Below are 25,133 nucleotides of genomic sequence, written 5' to 3'. Positions count from 1 at the left end.
TTATAAATATAAATGTTTTGTAAGTGGTCATAATTGATACAAGTTTTTAAATGTTGATAATACAAAATGTTATATTTAACAATATTTTTTTATTTGTTTTAATTGATTAAAGAAAAGAAAAAAATATTTTTAAAAGATATTTTATACAATATTTTTTGTATATTTGCTAATTTTAATTAAAGATGGCGTTACTAAATTCATTGTTACCAACTGTAGGTGCATTCGAGATGAAGCAGATCTCAGATATATTTGTAACTATAAATGTATAAATATAAATAATTATTTATAATTTGTTATATGCGTCTATTAAATATATATATAAAATATATATATTATATATATATATACATATATAATAAAGTAAAAAAAGACAAACAAGGTATAAATTAACCGGATATTTTTCAATAATTATTTATACTTTTATAATCAATTAACACTTTACCGGATAGAAATCTCAGTTTTCATTTAATCTGGTCTTTGCGAATAGCTATACAATAGCAATATGTTATCAGTAGTGTTCATTCTTTCCGTTCTTTGTTTTCAGATTCATTAAACTTATCAGTAATAGGTATTGATAGACAATTGTTATCTAACAATAAGGAAAAGTATATGTTTATACGTTAATCGATCATCAAAATGGCGATTGCAAAAGTGGTGTTTCGCAATAGATCGTAACAAATTTACTTTAACACACTACGAAAAAAATAATTTTAAGTGAATCATGTGTTCATTTTTATCTTTAAAAATGATATAATTACTTTCGTACTATTTAAAAATCGGATTTTTATTTTAATTATTGTCATTAAAATATATTAATAATTAATATGAAATAGTGCAATAAAAATATTAAATATCATTCCAACGAAATTAATTATCATATTTGTCATATGGAAGCCATTTTGCACAAAATTGGAATGTAATTGGTATTCAATACTTTGAAATATCAATATAATATTAATTTCATTTTAATATATAAAAAAATATTACAAATTTTATCTCTTTTTTATCATCAAATATTATCATTAATTATTTAAATATTAAAAATTATATTTTGATTTATTTTATATTAAATTTAAATATATGTATATATAAAGATTAGCCAAGAAGCACAGCAGCGCCTCTATCGATTTCAATATTCAATAATGTTGAAAATGAATTTTCTTTTTTTTATATAATTAATAAAATTTTTTCAAATATTGACTTTTGTTTTAATTAGTATGTAATTAGTTGTTTTGTTATTGATTTGCATTAAATTTGTATTCCTTGTTTTTTCTATTTTTTCTTTTTTATTCTTTTATTCTTTATTTTTCTCTCTTACTCAAAGCAGATATATTGTCCATCTCTGTATTAAGTATATATAGTGACTTGGTGGAGCGCTTCAGTAGCTATAAAAAGGATTGCCTTCGTTATAATACGCATTAGCTGTTGAACATTGTGACGAATGGGTGTTATTATACATTATTTGTTAATTAACAAAACAAGATAAATATAAAACAAAATAGAATAACAATATTGCAATTCTAATTGTAAATTAGTGGTATGACACGCTTGTTGTATTCTTACACCACGAATTCGAAGAAACATAACCAAAAATATACGAACTGAAAACATATATTGTGTGTCATTGTGTAATCGTGTTTATCAGTAGTGGCGGTAAAAGTGATTATTCCATTTCGTCAGTGATTATACAAATTTTTCTGAAGTTCAAAATATTTTCATTAAAAATATAAAAAAAATAGAATTACAAAAATACAAAAAAAAGAATTTTTTTTTCTGGTAATATTTTAAAAACTTTATTTTTTTTTTCTATCCTTATTTCGGTGGTATGAAATATTATAGCGAAAAATACGAATTAAATAAGCGAAAAGAGTTATACAGTGAAAAAACAAAATCAAGATAAAAGAAAAAAACGCAAGAAACAGTGAGATCTTCTAAGAGTGAAACAATCACATAAACAATTATCCTGATATTTATCATTGACAGTTCTTATCCCCCGCATTGCGGCGGAAAATAGCAGAAGGCTTGATTTGATCGACAAGATCGACGACAGTAGTAGAGGCGGCGACCGCCTGATTTGTAGCGTCCGTACTCAGTCCTCAGTGTAGGCTAGTCGGGCGCTTGGTAGTCGTTGTCTCGACAAAATCTTCCAGTTTATTTTCTTGATAAATCTTCTTCTCAAAGAAATTTCATTGTTTGAAAGATTTTATATTCATTAGTGTTATTTATTGACTATTAATCAGTGTAAAAATATAATTATTTTCTTAAAAGTATTATTGAGAGAGGTTATCTTTGAATAAACAAACTATAAAGAAAATTTATTGTGATTTGTTTATTATATTTCGTTTACGACGATTTTGAATCAAGTAATTAAGACAGAACTAAAGAATTAAAAAGATCAATAAAATTTAAAGAATTTTGACAAACGAAATATTTGATTCACGACATAAACATGGCGGCAAACATGTGTATACAACAAAATTGTACCGACTCGACCGGATTTCTGTATGAAATGATTACACAAGAAATGTGGATACCATGGCAAACTACAGTAGAATATTTCGATTATACATGGCTGTTTTCTTTACTTGGAAGTACTATGATTGGATTAACTGGTATTTTTCCTCTTTTGGTCATCCCCATAGAAGAAGGTGCTGATATAAAAACTGGAGGTAATATAATCAATATTTTTTTTTTTTTTAATAACACCTAAAGATTCTCTTTTCCTTCGTTGTCATGTTATTTTCTTTAGTCAGCATGAGCCTACATGATTCACATGGAATCATAGTGTTTTTCTGCTACGGGGGATTCTGACAATCGCTAAGGGAGGTTATGTGTATATTTAAATGCGCACGCGGGAAATAGCTTCACATAGGTTAGTACAGATGATCTGTACCAATGAATTGATTTTGTTACTTACGATATATCTATGATTAATGGGACTTGCTTCTTTGATTTTAAAAAATTTTAAATATAAATGTCTTTAAATTTGCAAATAGCATATACATGTGGATTTATGCAATATATAAATAAAGTTTACAATAAAAATCTTCGATATTAATTAATTTAATTTTATAATTAAATCTAATCATATTTTATTTGTTGATAGATTAAATTATTAGTAATAATTAATCAAATTAATACTTTATTAATGATATTTTATAAAATTATTTTTTAATTTTTTCTGAATTGCAATAAAAAGATAAATATATATATATGTGCATAGTATCTTAAATAATATGCATTGATAATTAATTATCATGTGAGACTATATGTTTCTTTATGATAAGTAGAATAAGGCTTAAAAAATGAATAAATACTTATCTTTATACGTTAATTAATTTTTTTTGTTAAATATAATTTCATGTAATTTAATTATTTAATGTCACTATTATTTGCAAATATTTGATAAGAAAATTATAAATAATTTTACAATTTTTTTTATGCTTTTTAATATATCCAATCATTTTAAATGAAATGATTTTAAATAAAAATAATAAACAAACGATAAATTCTAAAAAAATCATAATATTGTATCTGAAATTCAATATTTTATATTTTTAAGAAATATAAAATTAATTAAAAAATTAAGAAATATAAATTCTATGATCTAATTATATTCATATCAATGTACATAACAGAAAATCATTTCGCGTAATTTCATTATATCGTGTAATCGATCGAAATAAATCGAATTGTTCAAAAAAGAAGAAAAATAGTTCAAAATATACTTTTATTTTTACGCTATTTTTTCAACTTTTGTGAAATTATTTTTTAAAATATACAAAGATAATTGTTTTGTTTTGTCTGTTTCTAAAGAAAAATATGTGAATTTTCGGAAATTAACATTGACACATTATCTCAATCTCATTTGTTTATATTTTTTTTTCTTTTTTTTTTATTTGGAAAAAATCATATAATTTTAATATATACGAAATTTTCGTATTTCTTGAATAATACCGCAGTAGACGAGATAAAAATAATGATGTATTATTATATTAGTTCTTTTGAATGTTCAAAATAAAACACAATCACAAGAAAAGATAATCACAAGCAAGATATGCTGCGCATATTATTTGCTATATCGCTTTGTATTTCGTCTTCCCCGAAACGTAATTTTTCTACGAAATAGATATACATATTTATTAAACCAAAATATTTCTATTTGTTTTAATTGTATCAATAAAAAATGTTTTCAAGAACTGTTTTTCTTCTTAATTTTTAAATCATTTTAAATTTTAAAATCATAAGATTTTTCTTAAATTATTTCGTTCTGATACTAACAGTATCAAACGTTCAAAATTAATTGTAATCTTTACAACAAACGATAAGTTTTTTAATCAACATTCATATTTATAATTTTCTTTAATTGTAACATGATAAAATTTCGAAAATGCAGACATAATGGATAATATTCATTGCATTCTTATATATGAAATGTATTAATAGAATCCATGGCTGTGTTAATGTGCGAAATTTCTTGTTCCACGCCAATGCAAGCAGGTAAGGTCGTAAAACTTGCATCTAAGTACGCATATTTCAACAATGAAATTATAAAAAACCAGTTTTTTAAATGCAAATGTAATTTTTTTACAATTTTTATACATATCATGTTTTAAGATGAGAAAGATAAGAATAGAAAAAATATGAATTTTCTTTTTATTTAATATTTTCAGTTAATTTTTTCTTTTTTACTTTTTCATTTATTTTTAACTTTTTAATTTTTAAATATAAAAGATTAAAATAATTAGGTTAGGAAATTTCTCTCCCAAGTATTATTGTTTTATTTTCAATAAGAAAAAGTGAAAGAATAGGATCGAAAGAGAGAAATCTTGTTTTTAAATTCTCGAAAAATCGACTAAAGCGTGTTTCGAATTAAAATGTCAAATTGTGGCATAAATAATAACATGAGTAATAACACTTGAATCGTGTGAACGAGAAATATATAGAGTTTACATGTGTAAATAACGCTATAGCACATAATATAATACGAAGGTCATGGAACCTGTTAGCACAGTGGAGAATACGAATGAATTTTCCAATTCCTTCGTGAGACATATACTATATATATATATATATATATATATATATGTAAATATGTGTATGTATGTGTGAATGTGTATAACATTGTTTTAATCAGTAAGAAGAATTCAAGGACATGTAGTAGTTAATGCATATGTCTTTCAAATAATTCTAATGTTTCTTCATTGGACATTATGTTGAAATTAGTTGAAATTATATGTTGAAATTAGAAAGTATTATATATGTCAACTAAATATTAACATAGTTTTATTTATTCTTTCATACTTTTTGCAAATGTATTTCTTCTTTGTATAAAGATACCATCACTGAATTATTCCTATAGGCAAGTTTGAAATTTTTCTATCGTCTCAGTTCGTTAACTTCTCTTTTAGAATAGGCTTGTTGGCCTTCACATGCGTGCACACATATGCGCGTCTATTCATTTCTCTATCGAAACTAAGATTCCAAAGGACCCTTGGGTTATGAAGGGTATTCCAGAATCTCTCATTGGAGAAGGAACGAAGCATCTGTTGCAGCTGGCTTTCACCAACACCTTTGATTATACCTGGACGCAAAGGAGGGAAACTGTGAAAATAAATCGATACGTTACTGCGCATTCGCTACATATTTTTCCAATGAAAACTCCTAAATGATATTCTTAAAGTAATTTTTACTTTTATTGTTTCATCAATAGTTTTTTGTGACATGATTCACAGATAAAATTTACGTGTAAAAAATAATCGATAATTATTGAATTCTTTAAATAGTAAATTATAAACAGCAGAACTGAATTTATTTATGTTTCTAATAATATGATTAATTTCTTAAATCTTATAATTTTTAATGAATTTTTTTTTCTTATTTATAACTTAAATAAAATCTTTTCTTCTTTCTGTTCTTTTTTAATATTTCATTATGACATAAATTATATATTTGCTTATTGATCAATTTAATCGTTGCATATGGTCACCGGAATTTGCGAAGAGTTATTCATATTTTTCTTTTTTGTTTTATTAAATATATACAGAGATTAAGAAAAACGTCTTATTTATATTACGAAACTGTAAATCGAATAATGCAATTCTATAAACCAATTTTCTGCTATTCGATCGGACTACATTCTCGTTTACATGTATCTTCTCGATCCTTCGATTTTATATATCTTATATAGCCTTTCTACTACACTCAGATCCTGTTACTGAAATAATTTTTTATATTGTCATCACTATTTTAATTTTATCAGTTATGTAAATCATTTACAAAAAATGATTTAAAAAAATTCATGATCTTGATTTTATTAGTAAAAACAATTGAAATTTACATAACAAAAAATTCAGTTTAGTATCTTCAAAAATTAACATATCTATGTTAGCCTTCTATGTCGTCATTAGTTCATATAGAATAAAAAGATTGTTAAGGACAAATCTGGAAATCATCGCATGGATGGCATACGAAACGACACTTCCCCTGTTTTAACCGAGGGAACGACTGTTCTGGAATGAATCTATTATCGAGCGGGTCTCACTGCTCTACTCACGAATTGCACTCACAGATGTGTCCTCTATTTTTTTTCGTTCAATCCAATCACGATTGCACTTTAAATGACATCGTCTTTCCAATGAACAATTTTGTTAGCTATAATACTTAATTTCTTTAAATGCTTTCATACACCATTCAATCGATTTTCCTATTTTAGAACTACGCGAATATATACGTTCCTAATATATATATATACTATGTTCAAATGACGCCAAGATGAATTCCTTTATTCAATATTTCAATATTTCTTAATGAAATTCAAAGCGAGAACGTGATGAAATTTATTTTTCCTTTATTTTCTTTATTTTCTTATTGACTTTAGAATACGTACTTGTTATCTTGTTAGTCATTTTATCGATGATAATTAAGAAATTGCGTTCTTAAACGATTCGTTGGACAATTAGAGTTGCAATTTAACGAGTGCTTTAATACTATTTCCAGACTCATAACCTGTTATCGTTCTTTCTATATATTTATCATTATATTATTTTTAATATATTAACTTGTTTATTCTTATATTATGTTCAAATAAAATAACCAGCAATGCTTGAATAACATTTATTTTGTATAATTATGCGAGGAAATGTTATTTTCCACATTTGTAATTGAGTAAACTTGTTACAATTGCCAGGTGACAATTGTCATGTGTTCAGAGAACAATTATTAGTATTAGTAATCACAATTTTCTGTAATTTTAACGAATGGTATTTGTTTGAAATTAAAAATCGCGAAAAATCTATCATTTATCTTGAGTAATTATCAATAAAAATGATATATCCGATAAAAAATAAACGACATAATAAATAACATTGATATTGTATTATTCGATTCTCGATACGGTATCAAATTAGTTGATAAATTTGAGCGATATTATAATTCCAGCTACTACTTTTTACTATTATACTCATTCTACAAAATATCTATATTTGATTTTTTCAATGGCATTTTTACAAGATCATTTTAATCCTATTTGCTCAATAAGATATTTATTTATAAATTATTTATTATTTATTTATAAATATTCTAATTATTGCAATTTTTTCTTTTCTTCTTTTCTGCGCTTTGCTTCAAATTTAAATTATTTATATATTCATAAAATTACAATCGATATTTTAATTTATACAACTTCTCATACTCTAATTAAATATATACAGCAAGTAAAAAATTAAAACTAACTTTGCAATGTTGTTTTGATATTTCATCATAAAAGTATCACGAGTCAAACGATTCTAGGAATTCTTTATTGGAGTAATAAATTGAGATACATATGCTTTGATGAATGCTTTTGATGCTTTGATTAGCATGAAAAATATATATAAATAGAAGAATAGAAATAAAAATTTTTTCTTGAGTTACTTTTAATCGAATGAATGCATGCTGATGGTAATATTTATTAATACATTATCGTATGATGAATTCCAAAATTCCGAATCGTAATGCGAATTTATCAATTCGACGTCAATTTATTTTTTTTTCATATTCATTATTTCACATTTCTTTTCTGGATACTGTCTTTTATATGTGAAATGTCTTTTTTTAATCAATTCATAGAAGATCATTTTTAGAAATAGAAGAAAATTATAAATAGCGGGAAATTACGTTGATATTTGCAGTTCATGCTCTTTGGTGTATTTTTTATTGAACATTTAAAATTAGATTACTGTAGCTTAAGAAGCTTATATTGCAGGGAATTTTGCAATCATGATCTTCTCGAGTGCTATTTCGATATCGATTTCTTTATGATACTCAATTATGATAGAAAATTGTTATTCTTTCGTAACTATCATAAAATGGATGGTTAAACTATTATTTTCTTTATCCTAAAATTTCTTTTATATACAATTTTTGAGTGAAAGTTTAAACTCTATTATAATATTATGCGAATTGCATAATCTAACCTGCGAAACGAGCTCACGTAACTCAATACCGTTAAAAAATTCAAGAGATCATGCCTATTCATAGAAGTCGAAAAAGCAAATATTTTAATAATATTTTTTTGAAGAAACGCGTGAATTTCTTTTTTTACAACTAATTTTTTATTTAAAAATACATATATTTTTTTAATATATTTTAATTTTTTTACTGTAAAATATTAAAGCAATGAATAAATAGCTTTTCTTTCAGAATTTGTTTAAAAGTTTTAAAGTTCTGCGGATTTTTCGAATTGAATCATCTAAAAATAGTTTATTAGTTTATATTTTATTTAATATTGATTTTATCTAATGATCTATCTAGATGAACGAAGAATATTATATTTTTCGAAAGTTTTTTTTTTTTAGATAAAATGGCATTCGTTTAAAATAAAAAAAGAATCTTTTGTTCTTCTAACTTTATCTTTTGATAAACGTTTTTAAAGCAAAACTTGTAAAATTTTAAGTTAATTGATGCGATGATTCTCGAAATATCTTGCTCATTGATTTCTTAAAAAGTATGACTCCGAGAAAGAATCTTTAAAATTTCAGATCAAAAGCTGTTTTTTGAAGAATATTCTTGGAATTCTTTTAATTTTAAATTTGAGAAAAAAATGTTCAATATCATGTATTTCAAAAAAATGCAAATTCAATTGATTAGACATGACCTTTTAATTATCACCAATGTAAAATGGTTTTTCCATTATCATAGTTGTGTCATCGTTGATTTTACTGTTTATGATTTATTATTTTGTCGTCAATTTGTAAAACTGATGTCAACAAAACACTTTCACGATTTTAATCATAGCGATTAAAAATGTATACAACTTTTTTCTTGATTGCCAGAAAAATAATGATCAATAAATATTTAATTTCAACGAAATGTTAATGTTAATTTTAATGTTTAATTTCAAAGTATTACTTATAAGACGTGTGCAATATGTAAATATTTTAAAATCAAGAGATATAATAAAATTTATTGACTGTTATATCGATTATGAAATCAGCGCAAAGTTCAATAATATTAATAAGAGAAATATACATATATTATTATATACATTATTCAAAAGCAGAGTTTGTATATCGTTAAAGAGAATGTCTGAACTCTTGAGATGTTATTTATACATTTAACTTACATAAAGAAAAAAATTGATATTGTTCTACTCCAATTAACTTTTAATCGTTTGATTTAGTGTTAATGTGTATATAATGTTCTTAACATCTTAACACAATTTTCAATTTAAGTTTTCAACTTGAATAATATAGACATTGATGTAGATATTATATTACATATATTTAATGATTAATAATAATTGGATTTTTTAATAAATATATAATTAGCAATAATAAAAAAAAAAATTCCATAAAGAATCATTCAGTAAATTTCAGAGCTTAAATGAGTTGAAACAAGCAGACGTATTTATCGTATAGAATAATTAACATCATAATAATGTAGATTGTTCATCGTGGTGTAGTAGAAAAATTAATTAAGAGTACATTGACCGTTATGAATACAGACTTCTCTGTTATATTATTATCCTCCTTCAGAAATTCTTTTCTCATTACTTTCTCTTGTATCTCATTCAACAAATATACGTGCAAACGTTTTAAAATCATTGAAATATGAATATTTAGAAAATTTCTACTATTTAATAAAAATAGAGAAGAAAATTTAATTATCTTTCTTTAAGATCGAGACAATAGTAATTATCTTATCTATTTTTTCGTTCAATTTATAATAAAACTTATATTACTTGACGATAGCAAGATTTAAGATCGATAAGTAATCCGTGTTATATACAAAAATTCTCGGATATCTATTCGAAATTACGATTAATTGTTGAGATACTGTACACGTAACGATAGTGTAATAAAATTCGATTCATCCTTTTTAGGAACAAAGATAGCAAGTTTTACATAATCATCAACGTAATAAGATGGATCGCGAATTACAGACAGAAAGGGGCTCAAGTACAATCCGATTCAATTTCGACGCGCTTTCTACTAACACAAATATGGAAGTATACATACAAATAATTGGCAATCTGGTTAGTAAAACGAGATATCGTTTAATTAAACGAATGATATATATCTACGTTAGATAATGTTTAGATAAATTTCAATCGTAATTGAGTTTTCTTTGATCGGAAATTCAGATAGCTTTATTTTTCCACGCGAAAAGATTAACAATATTTACCTTATAATAGCATGCTTTCTTTTTTTCTTATTAAGTTCGCTTTTCCTTTAAGGAATTCAATATCTTTTAAAGGAAAGGAAATAAAGGTTAGGTTATATTTCAAAAAGAATCAATGCTCCATGTGTTTAACTCTGTAATTTATCAGTTCTCTGCAGGAAAAATCACCCACGTTTTTCATACTTGCACGCATGAATGCGTGTGCGTGCGTAGGACGAGGTCCAGAACAATTTTCTAGAACATCTTTAATCTGTTAAATTCAACTTCCTACACTTTTTAGTACAATGACATCAATCAGTTTGTTCGTGTTTAATTCTATCTACAATTTCATAAATTTTACAGCAAAATTGATTATAATATATATTAATAATCCATTGCTTTATTCTATTATTAAATTTTGCTAATTCAATTTATTATAATTTACGACTCTTATTGATCATTTCTTTTTTTAAAGAATTTGATGTTATTTCTGTTACAGATAGCTCTGGTACGCTGAAAATATTACTGAGCTTTGCAGTTGGTGGTCTTCTTGGCGATATCTTTTTGCATTTGTTACCAGAAGCATGGAAGACCGGCTCTTTGAACAAAGGTAATGAAAATACTAAACGAGAATCTGAGAATCGTTGAAAACAAGATTGTGTATTTAAATAACGCAGATGAAAAGAATCAGAGAGGCAGAGTCGGCAATAAATTATTATCAACTGGTAGCTCGTCCTTGTTTGCAATATCGTGCCATAGAATGGAGGCGTTACGCGATTCATTGGAATATGAATCACATATGATAACGGACGAGTTAACTGCGATATCTACATGAACAAACTTCAAATTTCTTTTCAGACTTCAGAGAACATAAAAATTTATCATTGTTACACACGATAATTGTTAAATCACTATCACGTTATTATTATTTTAAGATTTCAAAATTGAGCTTATGTGTATTCTTCGTCACTTTCAACCTAAACATTTTCCGAATATCTCGTCAAATATGTTTCTTAGTCATATAAAAATTATGATGAACGAAATCGCTAAGAAATTCAAAATAATGCAAAAATTATCAAGAGAGAACTAACAACGTTTCCAAAGCAATTTCTAATTTAAGAATACTTGACTATGTTATTGACTAAAGATTACGTAATGGATACAATAACTTATTGAACTATAAAGTGTGCAAAAGGTCAGATGTTATGTGAAAGATATCAAAAAATTATACATCTTGAATGATGTTATTCTAAAAGATCTTCGTGTTTATTGTGTGACAGTTGGACCGAAGGACAAATGAGTTTCGAGAAAAACATGTATGCAAGAATATTAAAGATTAAGTTGAGGATGTCAATGGATCAATCGATCGGCACAATATCTTCTTATTCATGAAGAAACGTGACCAATCTCTCTTCCTCTTTATATCGTTAAAAACGTCGTTGCAAGATACGGCTAACTGCTTTTATTATTTTTGCCTTGATAAGTTTTTCATTTATTATGTTGTATTTTTGATTTTATTATACACGACTCATATTGAATACGTAACTATATGAATTTCTTTTCAATCGGAAACTATATATCTAAATTGTAATAACACCATTTAAGCTTCAGGCTATAATTCATCATATTAGATCTATGCTAAGCGTGACTCGAGGCGATCCTTCACCTCCGTCGACTGCTTTGTGAACGGTTCAAACGATGTTCTGAAACCCTATTGTACTTCAGTTGCAGATTTCAATTGCCAACTGCCCTCTCCTAAATTAAACTGGTTCATTCCTAATCCACCTACAATTTCTCAGTCACTTTTGTTGTCCTCTATTTTTATAGATGACCGTGCTGAGTTTAAAATTGTTTAAAATTGTGTAGATCTGTAAATTATGTCTTTTCGATTACAAAATTATTTTTGTTTCAGCAACGGATGCTGTTCATCCGACTCCTGGTCTATGGATACTAGGAGGCTTTCTGATATTCGTTATAGCGGAAAAGCTATTTGCCTTCGAACAAGAAGCTGAAAGCGAAGATATTTCTGCGAACAATGCGAATTTGACCGATAAAATTAGTGATGAAACTGAAAAAAAAATAGAGAATAACAATTGTATCAATTTGATTGAAAGTAATTCAAAGAATGGTTTCTCAAAACAATTTATCAATGACTTTTCAAAAATTATTAATGAGGTAATTTCGTTGATTCTATAAAAATGATTGAATTATTTATAAACATGACATAGTTATTATTTTGTATTATTGTTATAGGTACAGCCCTTCTTGGAAAAGAAGAACGGATACTCTCAATTGCCAAACGGTTACAAAGATATACACAAGAATGGCTTTGTTACTAATGGCATCAAGCCAATATTAATGTGCGACAAACTATCAAATACTCTGAAAGGTTTGCCATTAGACGAAGCAAAAGATTGTTTGAAGAAACTTGCAAAAACTAATGGTTTTTCAACTGATCTGTTAAAAGATTGCTCTAAGAAAGATAATCCAGACAACGTTTCTGACGATAAACAGACTGTTAAAAAGGAAAAGCCGAAACATATAACAGGCTATCTTAATTTGATAGCCAATATTATAGATAATTTTACTCATGGATTGGCTGTGGGTGGTTCTTTCCTTGTATCTTTTCGTTTAGGTGTTCTCACTACGTTTGCTATTCTCATACATGAGATTCCTCACGAGATCGGCGATTTTGCGATTCTATTACGCAGTGGATTCAATAAATGGGATGCTGCGCGGGCGCAGCTTCTTACTGCTAGTGGTGGTATTTTTGGGGCCATGTCAGCTGTATTTTTTTCTGGTAGCGAAGTTGGTAAGTAGCGTTTCTTTAAAACTATCAAAAACAATTCATCATATTCAATGTTTTTAATTTTTTTTTAGGAGCAAAAACGAATTGGATATTACCTTTCACTGCGGGTGGTTTTCTACATATCGGCATGGTGACCATTCTACCTGAACTGCTTAAAGAAACTAGTCCTAAAGAATCTTTGAAACAATTAGTCGCATTAGTTTTTGGTATTATCATTATGGCAATTTTAACAATTTTTTGCGACTAATAAGTTATTTCTTTTTGCAATAAAGTTAGTAATTTGTTGATGTATATCGTCACGTATCGAGTATAATTTTTTTTTTATATATTAATGTCTCTTGATACGTGTACGAACAAATAATTAAAATTTGCCATAGAAAATTTTGTCATGTAATACTTATTGCTCAATCGTGGTGCATCTACACCGAAAAATGGTAGAGACGAGGAATGACGGTTAATGATTAACCAAATTCCTGTATAAATTACTCAATTTTTGTACTGAGTTTAGTTTGAAACAGCACTTCATAATTATATATATATTCAGAACGCAATTACTATTTTTACATTTTATCTAATTGTTATGTTTAAATTGCTCTTTAGAAAACTTTTCTTTAGGAATTGCATTTCGTTTTCATGTCAGTAATTTACATCTTTGAATATTGATTACAATAGTAATATTAGTTACAATAGTAATATTAGTTACAATAGTTAACATTATTTTTTTAATAGTAAAAAACATTTAAAAAAAAAATCTGAATTATTTTTATATACTTCAATTGTTTATTAGTAATTTGATATTATCGAATTATATTGTTATATCAAAAATTACTGTTATAAACTTGACATAGTTTATACGTGAATATACGTATGTTCCTCCGTAAACTATCGAAAACATGTTATATAAAACGTCATTCCGTTTCTATATCAACTTACTTTGCACTTAAACTTTGTTATTTAGGCGTTACTGTAAAACCAGTATTTACTTTCATGTTGTAAAACAGATCATCATGTACATAATGTTTATGCTTCCTTGTTTACTGTTAAAAAAAATCTTGAAATTCCAAAAAAATTTTGTAAATTACGCACAGAAAGATAAATGTATTTTCGGATACATGTATCGGTTTGTACGATACGTGCATTCTAACAAATGTATATTTTATGTTCCTACAATATTGTAAATAATATATTGCATTCTCTATCATCTTATTATAAAAGCAACAAAAAACATATTCTTAAAGATATATATATATATATAAAAGTTTGTATATCAAATCACAACAGAAACAATATGCAACAAATATTATGTAAAATCTGTAAAATTGGTATGTAGATATAGCGTCACTGTATTTAATAAAATTTGAGAAATTAAAGGCAAGTATTTTAGAGGAATTCGCGAATTAGATTAGATATTAAATCGAAGGAGATTCCATCTTATTCTCCGTAAATTTATATATTATTTAAGGATTTTATATATCGAGCAAAATAAACGCAATCCTTGTACTTAAAGGATTATTCTTTCACAACAAAACACTTGATAGTGTTTTTTTTAAGCACGTGTAAATAGAAATTCGGAACGTATGAAACTAGTTCAACCGGCAACTAGTTTAAACGATTCGGCAAGTATATTTTCTATAAACTATGACTACACGAGAGGAAATCGTTCATATGTAATCATTATTATTTGTAAATAAAGTATTTTATTCTATATAATATAATAATTTAATATACACAGATCTTGGAATCATTTTTTTTTTCTATACAATATAAAGATATACGATATAAAATAATTTATTAAATAATCTTTTCTAAACACAATAAATATAACATTCTCAATTTATTAGATAAAGAACTCAAATATCTTAGCATTATATGTACAGGAAAAATTCCAAATTTGACTATATACATACATTCATCTTATAATACATTATATTTGTATTCAACTTAAAACTATGTTACCAAATTTATATTTAGTAACGATTTTTGTAGAATATCCACTGATATTCAAAAGTATCTATGCCAAAAGAATTTCATTACACACAAAACTTTGTACAATTATAACTTCACGACGCAAAATAAATAATCATACTGTCTTTACACACATTTAATTTCATTTCTTTTTTTTGTTCATAATTCATCACGTGAATTTCCAGTTGTTTGAAGTTTATCCATTAATAAATTCAAGTTCTGATAAAAATTTAATAAATGCCGAATAATAGGAAGCAATTCATCTTTATTTTCTCTAAACCGATCAATACAAATAGGAGCAATTGTAATCATGCTATCAGAAATAGTTTCAAGAAATTCATAATTATCAGTCCTCAATTGATCACTATGTTCACCTTTAAAACTTTCTATCATTAAATTGCTCAAATGATTACAATATTCATATGTTAATAATTTTTTTTCAATATCTGCAGTTGCATATGCTTTTATTTTTAATTGTTGATTAGCATCGGTAATTTCATTTAAGTTTTGTCTCTCTATAATTAAATCGTTAATCAATCTCATAACTTTTATTTGTACTTGCAACTGATCATCAATTAAAATTTTTCCAAATATTTCTACTCCTCCATGATCAATCCACACTTTTTGTGCTGCTGGAAACTGTCTTATTAAAGCACTCAAAGCAAAGAGACATCTTGATTTTATTTTCATTTTATTATTTGTAGATAATATATGTAAAAGTTTTTGAACAAAATCATTTTCTAGAGCTTTTAATTGTACTTTAGGATTAGATTGAACAGCTGCACCCAAAAGTCTTAAAGCTTCAGCCTTTATTTCATTGTTTGTTCCATTGAGACATGGAGATATAATTTTATTCATGCTATAATTAAAAAACTATAAAAAAACTATCCATTAAAAAAAAAATTAATACATACCCTTGCATATCAGCAAAAACTTTGGCATTATCAATTTGATGAAGTAGATATTCTAGATTATATAAAATATCCAAAACTTCTTCTGTTTCTGCAGTTGTTAAAGTTCCCATGGTAATTGCATTTTTATGAACATGAAACTTTTGAAAATAGTTGTTTAACAATTCTGAATCAGTTGTAATATTTATTTCAAGTGCTTTAAATTCTTTTTTCAAAGTTTCATAATCTTTAAACTTTTTTTTTATCTGTTGTGTATGTTCATCCTAAAAATAATTTAGAAATATTATTTCTTATTGATTAGTTATATACTGATTATAATTACATCTAGTTCTGGAATATTTTCTCCACTATTTTGTTTAATTTTTTTTAATCTAGCTTTCAATTCTTCAATTGGATGATGAAACAAATTAGATTTTTCCGTAGGATCTTTTTCTTCAAAAATTGCTTTTTCAGGATGTAATGTTAAAGAATTTATATTAGTACTATTCAAATTTTCACTTAAATCTTTTTCTTCAACATCTTCAGAATCCATTAATTTAGCTTCTGTTACTCCAGTTTGAAAATTATGTCGTACATGTAATCCTCCAGGTATTGGTGTACCTAGTGAATAATTTTAAAAAAAAAATGATAATAAAACAATAAATTGAATTTTACATAAATACGTAATTAAAATGTCAAAGCAAAATTTATTTGCACCTTTAAATAAAATTTTATGTACGTTACTGCCGTATATAATTTATGACTTATCAAATTTTAGTATATTGTATATATTTTAAATAATAAAAGATATTACATTCATATAAAAATTATTATAAAATTAATGAATTTAGAAGAAAAATGGTTTCTCTTTAAAAATCACGATTTATTTTCTCATAAAAAACCGCGATGTCAAATTTGACTGACGTGGTCTTAGGAAGAGCACACAATGAGTTGCGTAAAAAAGTAGTCCCAAAACGTACGTATAACGAAATTAAATGAATATTTACTTACCTTTTTTCACAGTTTGCCATTCTCGAGTTGGAACAAATGTTGTTTCATTTTTTTCAATGTCTCCAAAAATCGTTGGTAACAAAAGTAAACAAGTTAGAATAATCATATTGGCTTGCATTTTTATCAGTTCCTGTGGTTGACTGAGGACTATAACTTCTCCCAAAATACAATTATGATTTTTCATAAAATTGTCAAAAATCTCTTAGAGAATTTTCATTAACTATATTATAGAAATTATTTTATTTATATAAACTTTTTTCATTGTGCTATTATTCAATTTAAGTATAATTCACGTGTTGCGTCCGATATTTATGCAGTCAGTATGTCAATGTTAGTTTCATATTTTACCACCAGGGCTTACAAAGACTAATAGTCGTTAAGTACAACGTTGCCAAATTTTTCATTTAAACCCTATTGTTATTCATTAATCTTTTTGAAATAATTTTTTAAAATTAATATATTTCATAAAAAAATATTTTTCTTTTATTTACTTTTTTATTTTATTTACTTTTTAATATAAACAATTATAATAGTTAATTTTTTTTATAATTTTCTTTTTTTAAATAAATATGATAAATAATTACATTTTTTACTATTCTAAAAATTCTAAAAATTATAAATTTTCTATTAAAAATTTTAAAATCAATAGTTCTTTGAATAAATTATTATTAATCAAATTTTCTATATTAATATCAAGTAAAGAATAATTAATTTCTTTATTCCAATGTCTTTGCTTTAGAAATAATTTTTGCGTTTAATTTTTTATTATTTTTTACAATTCTTAAATTTAATATTTAAAAAAAATTATAAAAAATCTAAAATTAAACAATTGTTGCATTTTTATTTAATTTATTTCTTTAATAATCGGGGTAAATAATACCCTTCATAAGCCTTCAGTGTAGTTTGTGATATTAGATGGCAACGCTGTTCAGAATAGTTGAAAGTGCATCGACCAATCAAAGAAAAGAACGTATTCTAGGCGCGCAAGGCTGAGTACGCGAAACTCATTTGCTACGCGTTCATCTAGCACGTGCGACCACTGTTCTTCGCGCAGTGACCGTTGTGCGCGCGGCGTCTTTAGCTTCTCTACTCTCGTTCGGCACGCACACTCCAACGGTGTCCTTCTATACATCCACTAACGAGAATCCTTTAATATCAAGTCGATCGTCATGGCGGAAGAGTATCTTTATGGTAAATATCAGAAGCCGTGTTATTGTGAACGTTGTGGCTCCTTTATTTTGTTGCGCACGCGATTACTTTCGTCGTCATTGGCCATTCGACGCGAGCGGTACTATGGTTGAGACGCCGGCTGGTTTTCGGCCATTGTGACGAACTCCCATTGTCCCCTAAAGAGCTAATGAACTTGCGTTTTTTATCAAACTATGATATAACGGCAAGCATTTATGATATTCCCTGTGCGTACTTTTGTGATTTGTGTGTCCAGGAATCACTCTCGAAGGACTTAATTCTAGCGAGGTATGGGATCCAGAGCACAAGAACGACGACGCAGACGGCACAAACCAACATTTTGGTGCCGATCAGAAGCTGATCATAAAAATGGTAAGTAAAAAATATCGATGGGAGCACATTGAATAGTTAAATTATATTTTATTGCTCTTTGATACATTACGTACGTTTCGTTTGCTTTTTGCCATGTTCTATGAAGAATAAAGAATTTTCATGAACGCGCGATTTCATAGCAAATGGTTTCTATTTGTTCTACGATGTATATCGTTGATTTATTTGGATATAAATTTCTGACTCAGTACGAACAGCTTAGCGCAACTTCTTATATCTATCTATTAACCGTATAAAAATATATGACCAATATTTGGCGTCACTAGTAATCCCGATTTTTCGAGCGCTTTCATCACCTTTCGTTACATTTGCGCGCGAATTTTTAATCACGATGTGAAATTAATATCTTTATAAAAATTTAATTTTTATTATAAATTTCATTTTTTATTTTTTTATGATAAAATAACCTCTTTTTATTTTCGAATTTTCGAGAAACAAAAGCATGAAAATTTGTGATGTTGATATTTGTTTAGTAAATGCACTGTTTAAGTATATTTTAATATAAAACTATTCATTAATTTTAGATAAACAATTTAATGTTTATAAATCTATAATGAAGAATGTTTGCCAAGTTCATTCTTTTTAAAAATATTCTTAATTGTTTATTTTTTTTATTTTTAATTGATTGAAATATAAAAATTTTTACTTTCATATAAATAATAGATATTTTATAAAAAAATATATAATTATTATAAATATGTTGTTTTTATATAAATTTTTATTTTTTATGTATATATATTTACTTTTTATTTCTGATCAATATATCAGTTTCAAATAAAATTAAATTTTAATTAGCTTTATATGTTTTTTAAAAGGCTCTTTTAGGTCCAGAGGCTAAACCTGGTGAACTGAATGTACTACAAGTTGAAGCAATGGGACTAAAAGGACCCATCAAAACACCAATTGCTTTGTTGGAGATGGGGAAAACAGCACAGATTATTTTAGATCTCAGTTTTCCTGATCCTCCAGTCACATTTACTTTGGTTAAAGGAAGTGGTCCTGTTCACATAGTAGGACATAATCTACTTGGTAATAATCTCTAATATTTATTATTATCTTAAAGTTATAATACTTATAATAACAAAAATTTAATTTATGATATGTAGATATTTACCAATAGAATGTATATTAAAGTATATTATGCTAATATTTTTCTTAAATACTTAATCATATTAGAATTAAACATTATATATAAGAGAGAGAAAGACAGAGAGAAGGCGATAATTACAACTGGACGCCTTTTAACAGTTGTGATAAGTATAGATGAATTTTTAAATGAAATTATAAAGTTTATTAATTATATTAAAAATAAAGATATTAAATTATATTAAAAATAAAATCTTAATATAATTTTAAAAATTAAATTTTAAAAAATATAGTTATTTAATAATTGTTTAATCATGGAAATTATTTTCTTAGGAAAAGTGAATGAATAAAATGAAAAAAGTTAAACTAAATAATATTGTATTATTTCGCATTTTTCAGGTACACATATGGAGGAGTTTGATGATATGGATGATGAAATGGAGGAAGAGAACATCGATGATGATGATGATGATAAGGTACAAACATAATGTTTCCTCTAGATTAATTGTATATACTATACATGTACATATTAAAAGTTAGTTAAAAAATTACAAGTAAAGGGAAGATTGTATTCATAACTGACATTCTAATTAGGCTTGCATAATTTTTTGACAATTGATATAAGGAAAATGCAGAATATTTTCGACTGAAGCAATTACATACATATAAATCAATTTGATATGATCATATCTTTTGTTATGCTTTTATTATGTATATTAACAAAAGTGTTAGTATTTCATTTTCTATATACTAGGAATACAAATTTCAGGCACCACAAAAGAAAAGAAAGCATTCTGCAGAGGGTAAAAAAAATGGCACGAAGCGTGCCAAACTGGATGAAGCTGTAGACAAATAGAATCCTAATATTAAAATGCTGCTATTCAATCATCATCCAAAAAACAAGTTTTACCAAGAATATTTTAAAATCACGTTATATGAATATTAAAATTTCTGGGGGGCGGGAGGGCTCTGAAGATTGAGGAATAAATGAAAGTCGTGGATATAACTTTCTGCGTTTGTGTTTTCATTCCATGTGTCTTTTATTTTCTTGCATAATAAATCATCCTATTTTAAAACAGTTGCTTTTATTCCTTACATATCATGCTTCCTCTTTTTTCCATATTTATTTTCGAATTATGTTTTGGTATTATAGGAAATAGAAATACATTAGAATGTCAGTAAAGAATATGATCTTTTATAAAATAAAATTTCACTTCTAGGTTTTCATTTTATCATAATGATACCTAAAAGTTTATGAACTATTTCCGTAGTTATATTCTATTTATTATTTTAACATGTTAGGAGCCAGAAGATGAGGAAGATGATGAAGATGAACCCAAGAAGAAGAATGCCAAATTAACAACTGCAGCCAAATACAAAAATCAAGCTAATAAGAACAAGAAAAAATAAGCATCAGCCTTATTACTATTGAAATACAACAAACTTTTAAGTTAGGCTAATAAGCGTAAGTCCATCATTATCATCCGCATTTGTGCGAATCTAGTATCGTTTCACCAGATTATCAAACAAAAGACGTTGCCTTCCACGTTTCTACAACACAACTGGACCAATAAAATATTATAAGATATCACACTATGTACTTTATGAAAAATAACGTTACAATTTTTTATTTCATAAACATGTTTGTGAACTCATATAACATTTATTGCGAATAGAAAGTGGAATTTTTTTTAAATAATATTAAATATTTTTTGAACATCTAATCAAATATTTTTTTTTAATTGCCTTAGAAGAGTGACCCTTAAAACGTATTAAGAAAACTACGAGATATTAAGGATTATACGAATCAAAAATTATTTTTTTGACAAAATTTTATGAAAATGAAAGTTCAGAGGGCATTCTTCTGAGAGCCAACCGCATATATTATTAGTTTATTTTATCTCGTTACGATGCTGTTAAAAGAAGAAAAAACAAAAAAAATGAAAAAATAAAAACAAAAAAAATGATTAAAACTATCAAAAAATTCATAAGATAATAGAAGAACACGTTTTTTAAAATGAAGTGTGAAAAGAAACAGATATTTGGCCCAGTTGTTGTTAATAAAATTAGTGGAAAGCACGGGCGGACCTACAGTGAGGTATATTCGTATTATTTCCTTTTTTGTCTTCTCCGATACCGTGTTCACACATCAACACTTCCAGTGATGCGAATATACACTATTCTAATGTAGTCATGTAATCGCGATTCACAAAAAAATGAATTACTATGCTCTTTAAAGAAAAAAAAAAAAAACAAATTTCGAAGATAACGTTCCAGTGTAATTTATTATTTTCGTGTGTACAAGATGGGGAAGGGGTAATAGTCACAGAACCCTTATACTAGAATGTTATTAATAATTGTAAAGAGGGTAAAAAATGAGATCAGAATTAAAGAAAAAAAAAAAAAAGAAGAAACATATTTACGCGTCATCTTGACATTCATTCCATTTGATGAAAGATAACAGAAGAGGAGGTTACACAGGTGTACTACACAATGTGATGCTCTTACATCAGTGTTATATGCGATAATAGCATATATAAAGCGTGTATAAAACGCGCCCATGCGATTGATAAGTAGTCTGTACACCTATTTTGTACATATACGATACAATAAAAAATTTCACAACTTTTAATCAGTATTGCATGATGTAATTTTTATTTAAATGCCTTTTTTTTTGATCATATAAGAAAAATTTATATACTTGTAGGTTAAAAATTTTTGACGTTTAAGCGTTTATCATTTGTTAATACAATCAAAGATATCTAATAATTTAATGAAAGTGATTTTTCGTCATTATGTGAGGGAAAGAAATTGTTTGTTTATACAATCCTCGAAGAAATAAATACAAACATGTTAATGATTTTCAATATTTGAGGTATATATTGGTTCGTATTGTTAGAAGAATCCTATGATTGTTTACAAACGAACAACCTACAATATTTGTAAATTATTTCAGTAATTAAGTTTTATTGGTGATAAACTTGAGGTAAGCGAAATATCGTTAACAAAGTTAACAATACGAAACATTTTGATGTGATGTGGTTCAAGGTCAAGAAAATTTTGCTGTTCATCGCTAGAACGTAATATTTGCTATTATGATATGCAGAATATTAGTTCTAAGAACAGCCTGAACAAGGGCCCAGATGTGAAGATTTTTTGCTCGAATGCACAATGTCAAGTCGTCAACGAGGAATTAACAAATTTATGTCAACAAGTAGGCGATTTTTAATCATTTTATATCGATAATTAATTAATAATTTTAATATATAATTTAAAGGTGACAGACCTAAAAGAAACGGTTGTATCATTAGAAAATATTATACAAATAAAAGATATACAATTGCAAAAAATGCAACGAGAAAATGAGCGATTGTCGACTGAATTGAAAAAACAACAAAGACATATCAAGAACCTCAAACGTAAGATTACAAAAAAATCATTTAAGTTCATCGCGATCTTTAAATGCATCGACTTAATTTTAGAGCAGTTGGATGATGAGAGGTTTCTCTATCAAAAAGAAAAGGACTCTTTTAATAATGAAATACAAAGACAGAAGACACGATGTGCAAGTGGTGCTTCGAAATTACACCAACAACGAAAAGAATTTGAGATAATACGAGAATGTTTGGAAGATGAGAATAAGTCGCTTAGAGAAGAATTAAATGAGAAAATCGAAACAACATATAATTTATGTATAAAGTTTTTGCGAATGAAATATGCTAAAGATTCGTTGAGGCAAAAATTTGATCAATTGTTGAAGGAACACTTGCAAGTAATAACGGATATGATGGAGAAACTAGATGAAGCAAGAGAAGAACTTAATATAATTGTATCCGAAAAGTTTCAAGAGCCTCTGCCTTTAAGTAAAGCAAGATTTTTACAGGTAAACTTTTTAAAGTTGCAGTTATTTTTAATCATTGTTCGATCCTATAATTTTTTTATATTTTTCATTAAAAGAAATTGTTTATTGTGTGGACTCTCAGGTGGTACAAAGAAATGCACGATTAGTTCATGAAAATGCGACACTTAAGGTACAAATACAACATTTGACTTTAAATATTGAGAGATTAAAGAATTGTGTGCAAAAACCGAAATCAATAAATGTAGATGCAAATATTATTGCGAAATTAGCAGAACAAAGTAAAAAAAAATGTAGTAAAGAATCTACAAAATGGATACCGATTCAGTAAGATTATTTATTTTATAATAGAAATCAATATATTGATTCATTTTTTTAAATAAATTTTTTGTCTTATTTTAATATCTATTCTGCATTCTTATTTTCTTAAAAAGTGACTATATATAATTAATTTTTTTTTAGTTTATTTGAAAATGAAATTGAAAAAACTTTATCATTTACTAAACCATCAGATCTTCAAAATTTCGTCAATTATTCTGGAGATGTAAAATTAGTATCTAAAATTCGATCGAATAAATTAAAAGGGTACTCCAATACTGCTATACGAGAAGTTCAAACTAAAGATACATGGAAATCGGGAACAGTACGCGCTCGCAGCGCTCCGGAAATTCGACTAACAGAAGATCGAGCAAGCTCTTCTGATATTATTTTAGCAGAGTCTTCAATGGATGTACGACATATCTCAACAAATACTTGACAAATATTATTAAATTTAAGACGTTGTAAAAATGTAAATGTTACTATTAACTTTTTTTATATTATTTATTTATTGTTAAAAAGACATATCGACTGTAGAATGTAGAATGTGATGTATCGACTGTAGAGTAAGTGGCGCTAAAGTAAATCATTTAAATTTTGTTCACTAGAGGGCGATTTCGGTATGAAACGGTTTTGATATTTTCAGTGTCACATCGAAATGTGTGTGTTAATTATATTCAGTGCATATAATTTTTTTATAAAAATAATTTAAACAATTTTTTGAAGATGAAAGTGTAGGAACAGAACAACAATACGAAATATCTGGATAAGGATAAAGTATTTTAAAGAAATATTCTTCTTTTTCGTAAGTAATATGGCGTAGTATTATCAAATTAAAAGAAATTCTTGTTTAAAATGAAACATAAAGTTAATCCTATATCATAGTAATGAGTAATTCAATAGCCGTCCAATGCAAATTAAAATTAATAATCATAAAATTAGCGAATCTCATAAATTCAGTTACGATATTCGAATA

At 26.4% G+C, this 25,133-nt stretch overlaps 4 protein-coding genes across 6 annotated transcripts; 3 read left to right on the top strand and 1 right to left on the bottom strand.

Moving 5' to 3' along the window:
- The first annotated feature begins 1,431 nt into the window (after positions 1-1,431).
- LOC122720670 (zinc transporter ZIP13 homolog) lies at positions 1,432-15,160 on the top strand. Its single transcript, XM_043947494.1, has 5 exons — positions 1,432-2,669; positions 11,141-11,251; positions 12,554-12,816; positions 12,895-13,453; positions 13,522-15,160. The coding sequence occupies exons 1-5, from the start codon at positions 2,450-2,452 to the stop codon at positions 13,695-13,697; spliced, it is 1,329 nt and encodes a 442-aa protein (XP_043803429.1). The 5' UTR covers positions 1,432-2,449; the 3' UTR covers positions 13,698-15,160.
- Positions 13,789-17,635, bottom strand: LOC122720669 (nucleotide exchange factor SIL1). The gene is made up of 4 exons (XM_043947493.1): positions 17,317-17,635; positions 16,649-16,926; positions 16,330-16,589; positions 13,789-16,274 (listed from the first exon to the last, which is right to left on the bottom strand). The coding sequence occupies exons 1-4, from the start codon at positions 17,498-17,500 to the stop codon at positions 15,575-15,577; spliced, it is 1,422 nt and encodes a 473-aa protein (XP_043803428.1). The 5' UTR covers positions 17,501-17,635; the 3' UTR covers positions 13,789-15,574.
- A 704-nt stretch (positions 17,636-18,339) lies between these two features.
- On the top strand, positions 18,340-22,618 carry LOC122720671 (nucleoplasmin-like protein). 2 transcript variants are annotated; one of them, XM_043947497.1, is made up of 5 exons: positions 18,340-18,507; positions 18,761-18,876; positions 19,710-19,923; positions 20,380-20,456; positions 20,750-20,981. In XM_043947497.1, exons 1-5 carry the CDS (start codon positions 18,486-18,488, stop codon positions 20,834-20,836), a joined length of 516 nt encoding a protein of 171 aa, XP_043803432.1. In that variant the 5' UTR covers positions 18,340-18,485; the 3' UTR covers positions 20,837-20,981. The 2 variants fall into 2 exon arrangements, with proteins under 2 accessions (XP_043803432.1, XP_043803431.1); XM_043947496.1 differs by lacking the exon at positions 20,750-20,981 and adding an exon at positions 21,283-22,618 and having other exon boundaries at positions 18,342-18,507.
- Positions 22,619-22,889: 271 nt separating this feature from the next.
- On the top strand, positions 22,890-24,929 carry LOC122720749. Of its 2 annotated transcripts, XM_043947669.1 has the most exons (6): positions 22,890-22,966; positions 23,029-23,194; positions 23,258-23,399; positions 23,463-23,863; positions 23,964-24,166; positions 24,302-24,929. In XM_043947669.1, exons 2-6 carry the CDS (start codon positions 23,081-23,083, stop codon positions 24,594-24,596), a joined length of 1,155 nt encoding a protein of 384 aa, XP_043803604.1. In that variant the 5' UTR covers positions 22,890-22,966; positions 23,029-23,080; the 3' UTR covers positions 24,597-24,929. The 2 variants fall into 2 exon arrangements, with proteins under 2 accessions (XP_043803604.1, XP_043803602.1); XM_043947667.1 differs by having other exon boundaries at positions 23,258-23,863.
- The last annotated feature ends 204 nt before the right edge of the window (positions 24,930-25,133 follow it).

Source organism: Apis laboriosa, unplaced genomic scaffold, assembly GCF_014066325.1.
Source record: "Apis laboriosa isolate Shangri-la unplaced genomic scaffold, ASM1406632v1 scaffold1321_cov151, whole genome shotgun sequence".
Lineage (NCBI taxonomy): Eukaryota > Metazoa > Arthropoda > Insecta > Hymenoptera > Apidae > Apis > Apis laboriosa.
The sequence above is the reverse complement of the archived record's forward strand: the minus strand, read 5'-3'. Positions and strand labels throughout refer to the sequence as shown.